At 44.3% G+C, this 9,888-nt stretch overlaps 1 protein-coding gene across 1 annotated transcript; it reads left to right on the plus strand.

Annotated features, from left to right (window-relative positions):
- Window positions 1–5,516: 5,516 nt before the first annotated feature.
- LOC141242757 (olfactory receptor 52K1-like) lies at window positions 5,517–6,473 on the plus strand. The gene has a single exon (XM_073668862.1). The coding sequence runs from the start codon at window positions 5,517–5,519 to the stop codon at window positions 6,471–6,473; it is 957 nt and encodes a 318-aa protein (XP_073524963.1).
- Window positions 6,474–9,888: the final 3,415 nt, after the last annotated feature.

Consider the following 9,888-nt stretch of genomic DNA (forward strand, 5'->3'; position numbering starts at 1 on the left):
GTACATCACAGGGACTACAGTGGCGGTGCTAGGATGCGTGTGTGACTACGCCGACAGGTACACGTGCCTCCAGCCGGCGTGCTACCGGACTGAAGGGTACAACTCCACGTGGCTGACAGGCGATAGCAGTGGATAGGACGTCTGCAGGCTGCTCGGGGTGTTAGGCGACCCCTTTGGCAGAGCCAGACTGCTAGACGAAACTACCTGCCTCTATGGAACTAGCCTGCCTCTATGGAACTAGCCTGCCTGACAGAAACTACTTGGATCACAGTCATCCACAAACAGCAACACTTTCTCAATGATCAGAGCGCGCCGCCATGTTTGTGGGCGGGCCTTTTAAAGACTAAGCCCTGCCCACCGACGCGCCATTGGTGACGCCACCCGTGGACCAATCAGGCGGTGCCAGGTCACCGAGTTAGGTGGGTGCCAAACCACCAATCACGATCCGCCAGGTCATGAGCATGCTCAGTGCGGCGAATCCTGGACTTAGACTCCAAATGCCTTGTCTCCCTCTGCAACCCATGCTTAGCATTGCTAGGTACCAAAACACAGGAGACAATCTGTACGTCTCGTGGACCAGCTAGGTGTTGGAGCTGACGATGATGCTGAGCAGCATCAGCCCTGGCTGGAATGAAATGGGAGACCACAGAAGGTCCTGGACCCATTTCAAATCCAGCCGCAGACCGACGCCTAACATTATCCCCCATTCTAACATTCCCCTCCATTTGATGCTCATTTTCCTCCATGAGCAGGGGGGCAAAAATGTGGTCCACCGGGTCACAGAGGGGATTGACAGAACCGTGACCCCTCCGGTGTACAGGGTACCCTTTTTTAAAGCGGGGGGCAGGACGGCAAGAAGTGACAACCGACTCTCTATGTGTGGAGTCCGTCAGTGGTGACAGATGGGGAAGACCCGCCGGACTTTGGCAGAAAGATTTATCTCCCGCACAGATGGAACATGCGAGGACAAAGTCCTTAACGTCCTGATGCCACCGTGGCCACCAATAGGACCGTTGAAGGGACTTAGTGGTATGCTTGACCCCAGATGAGCTCCGATCTTATTGGCATGAGCCCAGAAGAGCATCATATTCTGTAGATTAGGGGAAACAAACGTCCTCCCTGATGAAACCTGGTTAGAGGACACAGCAGCCACCCTCTCTACCTGAGAGTTTCTTTTGACATAGTCTGACAAGACCCGGGTCCTGGGGACAGACAAAGAATCTGTACCGGAAGCCACAATGGTAGAGGGATCAGAGACTACTCTCCGGGTGACTGAGACCATACACTGAGACGCACAATTCTCACTCCAGGAAGAAATCTCCCCCGTATTCCAGTCAATGTGTGGAGTATGACAACGTAACCAGGGGAGACCCAATAACACCTCATCTAATCCACCGGGAATAATAAGAAATGAGATGACTTCCCGGTGGCCCTGAGGAAATGACATGGTGAGGGGAATCGACTGGTGGGTGATTTGCGCATCCAGGAGTGAACCATTAACAACATTAATGTTCATGGGTCTTGACAGTAACTCTAAAGGGATGGCATGCCTCTGGGCAAACGTAGATGATAAAAAATTGCCATCAGCACCAGAGTCCACCCACGCCTTGGCAGTAACTGCAGATGTACCAAAGGACAATGACACATTATGTAATAATTTGGAGGAAGAAGTCCCAGAATTTAATACACCTCCTCCAACGGTGGTAAGACCAACTCGTTTACCCGACTGCTTGGAACCCTTATTAACGGGGGACTCCAAGAGATGAGCAGGTCGGGAACAAGAAGAGTTAGACTCAGTTTGAGATATATCCATAGTCTCAGGCTCCGGGTCGGGAGTCTCGGGTTTGGAAATGGGTCTAGAGAAGGGTGGTGCCAACTGATACTGAGGTCTGGCGACCTCCAGCTCTAACTTGTGTTCCGCAAGATGCAAGTCTATACGGTTAGCGAGAGATATTAACTCCTCCAGGGAAGTTGGGATTTCTCTTGTAGATAGAGCATTTTTACCATGACCAGCCAGACCCTTCCAGAACACCGGGATAAGCGACCGCTCAGACCAATCCAGTTCAGCCGCTAGGGTTCTAAACTGGATGGCATAGTGGCTGGCGGTGGCTGAACCCTGAATCAACGCAAGAAGCTTAAGGGCTGTATCATGCGTGACCTGAGGACCAAGGAATATACTTTTTAGGGTCTTAAGGAAAAGACCCGCATTTGCTACAACCGGATCATTCCGCTCCCATAGAGGAGTAGCCCACTCCAGAGCCCTGTGGGAGAGTAATGAGATGACATAGCCCACTTTGGCTCTTTTGGAGGGGAACCGTGTTTCCATCATCTCCAAGTGAATGGAGGATAAATTAATAAAACCCCTGCAAAATTTACTGTCCCCAGAAAATTTTTCCGGGAGAGCAAAACAGGGTAATGGCGCACTTGCAGTGGTTGCAGTATTTACCGCAGCCGAGTTAATAATATTGGCTGCTAAAGAAGCCGCCTGGGTAGCTACTGCAGTGATATCAGCGACCGGGACAGCCTGTTCCAGAGATTTAAGTCTGGCCTCAATTCGCTGTATATACTGCAGCAATTGCTGGTGCTCTGATACTGTTAGGAGAGCGGTTGCAGATAACTTTATTATAATGGAACGCAACCGACCCCGGGGTCCGCGATGCAGCCTGGAGGACTGCTGCTGAACACTTTCCGGGTGGAAAGTAAAGCAACCAACTTAAATAGTAAACACTTCCGTGTTACTGCACACAGGAACGGGTATAGCGGTTCACTCTATCTCCGTTAGCAGCATGAGAGATAGTGGGAGAAAAACCATCTGTAGTCCTGTACATCACAGGGACTACAGTGTGTAGGATGCGTGTGTGACTACGCCGACGGGTACACGTGCCTCCAGCCGGCGTGCTACCGGACTGAAGGGTACAACTCCACATGGCTGACAGGCGATAGCAGTGGATAGGACGTCTGCAGGCTGCTCGGGGTGTTAGGCGACCCCTTTGGCAGAGCCAGACTGCTAGACCAAGCTACCTGCCTCTATGGAACTAGCCTGCCTCTATGGAACTAGCCTGCCTGACAGAAACTACGTGGATCACAGTCGTCCACACACAGCAACACTTGCTCAATGATCACAGCGTGCCGCCATGTTTGTGGGCGGACCTTTTAAAGACTAAGCCCACCGACGCGCCATTGGTGACGCCACCCGTGGACCAATCAGGCGGTGCCAGGTCACAGAGTCAGGTAGGTGCCAAACCACCAATCACGATCCGCCAGGTCACGAGCATGCTCAGTGCGGCGAATCCTGGACTTAGACTCCAAACGCTCTGTCTCCCTCTGCAACCCATGCTTAACATTGCTAGGTACCAATACACAGGAGACAATCTGTACGTCTCATGGACCAGCTAGGCGTTGGGGCTGACGACGATGCTAAGCAGCATCAGCCCCAGCTGGACCGAAATGGGAAACCACAGAAGGTCCTGGACCCATTTCAAATCCAGCCACAAATGTGGACTCCTGGCTGGAGCCAAACTAGTAGCACAAAATATTTATATGCAGGAATGTGGCCTGTTTTCTGTAGCACGTTAATAGCACAAAGAATTTATATTTTGAAATGTGGACTCCTGGATGGAGCACAATATTGGCACAAAATAATTAAAAGCTGAAATATGGCCTGTTTTTTGTTGCACCCTAGTAGCAGAAAGAATTTAGATTTTTAAATGTGGACTCCTGCCTGGTCAAAAAAATTACCAAATATTTCTATGCACAAATATGGCCTGTTTCAGCGCCATGCTATTAGCAGAAAGAATTTATATTTTGAAATGTTGACTCCTGGCTGAAGTCAAACGAGTAGCAGCAAAATATTTATATACAGGAATGTCGCCTGTTTTCTGGAACACGCTAGTAGCAGAATGAATTTAGATTTTCAAATGTGAACTCCTGCCTGGCAAAAAAAATTACCAGCACCAAATATTTCTATGCACAAATGTGGTCTTGTTTCAGTGCCACGCTAATAGCAGAAAGATTTTAGATTTTTTAACTGCTTCCTGGCCAAAAAAATTACGAGCACCATATATTGCTATGCAAAAATGTTGCTTTGTTTTTAGAATCACGGTATTAGCAGAAAGAATTTAGCGTTTCAAAGGTGTACTCCTGCATGGAGCACAATATTAGCAACACAACAGAGTTATATTCTGAATTGTGGCCTGGTGTCTCTGGACCACACTATTAGCAAAAAAGGATTCATCTGCTGGAAGGTCGATTTCCCAGCCACACATACATCTAAACTATCTGACTGACAATCAACTGCCTAGCTACTGTAACTATCTCACTATCCAGGAGCAGCCTCTCTGAGCTGTCACACTGGCAAAATGGCACCAAAACAACATGTCTGCTCTTTATATGAGAGACATGTGACTTCAGCAGCCAATGACACAAGCCCTTGCGTCTGAATGTTGTGGAGGGTTCCTGGCTGCCGGAATCTCCACACATTAAGCTAAGAAAAAAAAAATTAAGAATAACAGTCTACTGCTCCTCTGACCTCTCCCCACCCCTTCCCCTCATCAAACACCCCCACCCCATCATACAGCACCACTATCCTAGCCAAAATCCTAAAAAAACCCACTAGTGATCATATACCGCACTTTGCCAATTTTGAGTAAAAACGCTCGGGGTACGAACACGATACAGAATGTGCAATGTTCGTGCCGAATTTGAGATTGACGAACATTTTCCAAACATGTTCGCTCATCTCTACTGAGGTCATGCGAGTTGTCTCTGGGTGGTGCAATCTTCTGCTTTATATAAATGACAAAGGGCATTTTTTGGCGATTCACATGAATCAAATTGCAAATTGATTGAATTCTCCAGGTCTTTCAAATTTCCTAAAATTCGACAAGGATTTTGATTCACATCGAATTTCTTATACTTCAAACTCTACTTGACCTATTGTTCTTCCTAGATGTTTCTGTGGCAGAAGCACAGCTCTTCGAGGTGACCAGGGTAAGTGTAGCATTTAATTGCTGATGTTACAAATATTGTATTTGTAGCCCAAATGTCCTAAAATCCAGTAGCTTGAATAATTCCAGCCCATTTTCTTAACATTTTTGTAGGTGTCACATCTAAAAATCTGGAGTAATCATATTCAAATTCAAATGTAAATCTTACAAAATGTGTAATCTTTTTGTTTTCACAAAATTGCTTATAAAACCCCTTAAAAATAGTAGCAAAATATGATAATAAAAAACAATACATTAATGAACAGCTCTCCGCCTATCCCCGGTAAGGTACAAAACTTTATTTTTTTTCTTTCAAAGAGCAAATTCATTCTATTCATTGTTCTAACTTTAATTTAATCTCTTGAGATTAAATCCTCTGAGAAAGAATGTTCTGTTCAATTAGATTTATAAGAAGGAGCCTGATGTACAGTCATGATCATAGTCATGTATAGTCATGATGACAGTCATGTTAAGTTATCCTGATATATTTCCCATCATGACATTTTTATAATATATGAGTCAAGCTCAAGGATGGAGAACATGTCCATTGTAGGAAGGCCATTTGTCTTCCTTGGACTCTTGGAGTTGGAACGACATTGGATCCCCTATTCTATCGTGGCTCTTATTCTGTACATTATAACAACTTTTCTGTGTTGTCTGATTGTCTATGTTATATGGGCTGAGGCGAGTCTCCATGAACCCATGTACCTCTTCATATGTAATCTTCTACTCAATGCTGTTTTTGGAAGCACAGTTGTCTTCCCTCAATTCATAGTTAATTTACTGTCTGGTTGCTCAACTATTTCATTCCCTGAATGTCTCTTTCAGACCTTCTGTGTACAAAGCTTTTCTACAGTGGAAATATTGACTTTTGCTGCCATGGCCTATGATCGATATTTAGCGGTGGGGAACCCTCTGAGATACTCTTCCATCATGACTAATATGAAGGCTTTGACATATATCAGTATGATATGGGTTTTTAGCTTTGTTCTTGTGATGCTTCCTGTAGTAATGACAGCAAACCTCCACCTTTGCGGCGTCACTATTAATAACATCTTCTGTGAAAACATGTCATTGCTCAGACTGGCTTGTGGGAACTCTTTGGTGAATAACCTTGTTGGACTTGTAGAATCGTTGCTCTTCCTTGTGTGCCTTCTGTTGATTATCATCTATTGCTACGTAAGGACAATGCTGATATGTTTGAAGCTTTCCAGGTCATCGTCCCTCAAGGCCATCCATACTTTGGTCACCCACATCATCAGCTTTTCCATTTTTATGACTGCGACCCTTTTTGTTTTTTTACGATACAGACTGAGTAGTGGAGCTATTTCTGTAGCGGCTCACGTCCTACTCTCCGTCACTGGACTTCTTACTTCCGCCATTGTTAATCCCATTGTTTATGGGATAAGGACAGAAACTTTAAAATTAAAACTGATCCACAATTTACAAAACATAAATGTATTCAAAAAGTTTTCTCAGCTAAATTAACTACAGTCATTGTAGTGGAATGTTACGAGAGTCTTGGGAATCTATAATGTTTGCCAAAACTTTCATGGTTCTTATAATGCTGAAAACATTTTCTATATGAAGATATTTGATTTGTTTTTTTTGAAATTTTAATTGTTTTTAATTACTTTTTTTGTAAATAAAACTGCAAAAAAGTGGTGGGTTGTCCATAATATCTAATGCTCAAAATATCAAGAACCTTCTAAAATGATACTGGGCCAGAAATCTAACATTGCTTATTTATTTTATGTACTTATCTTGTCTGGTCATTTGGACAATTTATTGGCAATGTTGCCAAGTAGAAAAGATTTAGTCAGGTGTAGAAAAATGCTGCAAAGTAAGAAGCTTTCAAAAGTAGAAGTGTTAATAGATTATTCTTATCCATTAACAAAATGCAAAGTGAAAGAACAAAAGAGATATCTAAATTACATCAATATTTGGTGTGACCACCCTTTGCCTTCATACATTGTTCAAGGTATACTTGCGCACAAGTTTAAAAGGAACTTGGCAGCAATGTTGTTCCAAATATCTTGGGGAACTGACTCCAAATACTGGCCTTCATCATCAGTGTCTGGTGACCACCCTTCACCTCCATCACTTCTTCTCATCTCTTGTACAAAGGTTATGGAGGATCTCAGTAGTAGGTTGCGCCAAACATCTTGGAGAACTGACCCCGGATCTTCTGTGTATGAGGTTTGTGCAAATCCTTCTGTCTCTTTGTGTGATCCCAGACAGATGGGATGATGTGAGATCAAGGCTTCGGGGCAGAATCATCACTTCCAGGACACCTGGTTCTTCTTTATGCTAAAGATAGTTTTCAATTACATTGGCTTCATGTTTGGGGTCATTGTCCGGCTGCAGAATAAATTTAAAGCCAGTCAGACACTTCCCTGATGGTATTGCATGATACTGTATTACTTAGCATTGAAGCACCAAGAAATAGGCAATTGTAGACAAAGTAGTTGGCCAAGGAAACTTAGTGTAGCAGATGACAACCACATCTTGTTACTTTCCTTTAAAATTGGAAGATGTCCAGCAGTCCCATCACTCCAGAACTGGCAGCAATGAGCGGGTTTCAACTACATCCGTTTATGGTTCAGAGAAGTCTGGCCAAAATTGACCTAATAATTGCAACCAAAAAGAGACTCAACTATGCACAAAAATATAGAAACCAGGATGTAAAAAAAATGTCAGCAAGTGCTCTGGACTCATGAGTCAAAACGTGAAATATTTGGCTGTAAAAAAGCAGATTTTTTTCTAAAGGGCTGGAGAGTGGCACAATAATGTGGGTCTGCAGGAGCAGTGATGCAAGGTGGATGTCCTACAGTTTTGAGGTTGCAATTCATTAAATGCAGTTTTGGATTTGGTCAGGATCAAAGGTGTCCTGAATGCTGAGAAATCCAGGTAAATACTTATCCTTTATGTAACATCATCAGGGAGGCATCTGATCAGCTCCAAATTTATTCTGCAGCTGGACGACGACACCAAACATCCTGCCAATGTCATAAAAATAAACTTCAGTGAAAAGAACAAGAAGTCCTGGAAGTGATAATCCAGCCCAACTGAGCCCTCATCTCATATCATTCAGTCTGTCTGGGATCACATGAAGAGACAGAAGGATCCGCACAAGCCTCATACGCAGAAGATCTGGGGTCAGTTCTCCAAGATGTTTGAAACAACCTTCTGTCTTCAAAAACTGTGTACAAATACAAATATTGAGAACAACTGAGGGGTTTTTGAAAGGTAAGGGCAGTCACACCAAATATTGCTGAGATTTAAATTTATCTTTGGTTCATTCACTTTGCATCTTGAATAATAAAGAAAAACTATTTTTTGATTCTGAATATGGATGAGTGGACCTGTGGCTGTTCGGGTTAGTTGGGTTCGGTCGAACTGCTGTGCAAAGTTCGGTTTGGGCATCAGTACTTGACCCGAACTTGACGCTGAACTCGAACCGAAATAGAAGGGAATGGGAACCCGAACTTTTGTGCTGTAAAATGGCTATAAAATGGTCGTAGTAAGGGCTAGGGGGCTGCAAAAGGAAGGAAAATGGGAGTAACAGCAGGACAATTGCCCTGCAAACAAATGTGGATAGGGAAATGACTTAAAATAACTTAGAATTAAAAATAATAATAATAATAATCTTTAATCAGGAAGTGGAAGTCCAAGTAGAGGAGGCGGAGGTGGAGATGGACGTGGCACTGTAGTTGGAAGAGGCGGAGGAGGTAGCCAACATTGTTTTTGTGGGTTTTTTTAGGGAAATTACTAAAAATAGCATAGAGTAAAAAAAAATAAAATAGCAATCTTAAAATAGAATGCGGAGGTCCAAGTGGCGGGAGAGGCTAAGGAGGAGGTGAAGATGGATGTGGCGTTGAAGCTGGAAGAGGCGGAGGAGGTAGCCAACACAGTTTTTACTTATGTATTTTAAATTTGGGGAAGCTCCAAAACATTGGGAATGGAAAAAAGAATGAACAAACTGTGGTGGAGTATAACAATATGCAGGTGTATACTTCTATATTCAGCAAAAGATATGGACAAGTCCTATGGGAGCCATGCCTGGTTCATTTCAATGAATGATAGCTTCCCCACGTTGGCTGTAGACAGGCGTATGCATCTGTTTGTGATAACACCCCCTGCCATGTTAAACACACCTTCCAACAGTACACTTGCCAAAGGGCAGGTCAGCACCTCCAAGACATAAAGGGCAAGCTCAGGAGTCAGGACATGTGTCAAATTTGGAGACCCAGAAGTTAAATGGGGCAGACACATCACTGAGTACGTGGAGACATGTGGACACGTACTCTTCCACCATGTTGTTGAAACTCTGCCCCCTGCTAATATGGACCATTTCAAATGGACTTGCCGGATGTTGTGGCATGCTGAGGAAGGTTTTCCACATTTCGGCCATGCTAACCCTGCCTTTCGAGGTGGTGTCGGTGACCCAGCTGCATTGGTGACTTCCTCCTTCTCTGCCTTGTTCTTCCATTGAGCTCCCGCTGCCAGTTGGGAATACCATCAGTAGTGTGTCTACCATTGTGCGCTTGTATTCCCGTTTTTTTCAATTCCACTACAGAGAGAGAAGTCAGGATGGCTTCTTTGAGTTCCACCCTGCTGTTAACACAGTTACTCCTCCTCCTCCAAAACTGTCCTCTGGCTGTACAGTTGTGTATCTGGCCGCTGTTGGTACAGGAATCCACCCTCTAAGCAATGTGTGGGGGACTGGCCTGATAATGGTGTGAATGGTCTCTGTTCCTCCTTTTCTTCCTCCTGTCTCCTGTGCCACAACCTCAACCATCTTCGCCTGAAGCATTTTTTCAAGCAGGTATAGAAGTGGGATAGTAACGCTGATGATGGCGTCATCAGCGATGGCCATGTTGGTGGAGCACTGTACTCGAAT

This window comes from Phyllobates terribilis, unplaced genomic scaffold, assembly GCF_046119375.1.
Source record: "Phyllobates terribilis strain yellow unplaced genomic scaffold, ASM4611937v1 Scaffold_2__4_contigs__length_985480577, whole genome shotgun sequence".
NCBI lineage: Eukaryota > Metazoa > Chordata > Amphibia > Anura > Dendrobatidae > Phyllobates > Phyllobates terribilis.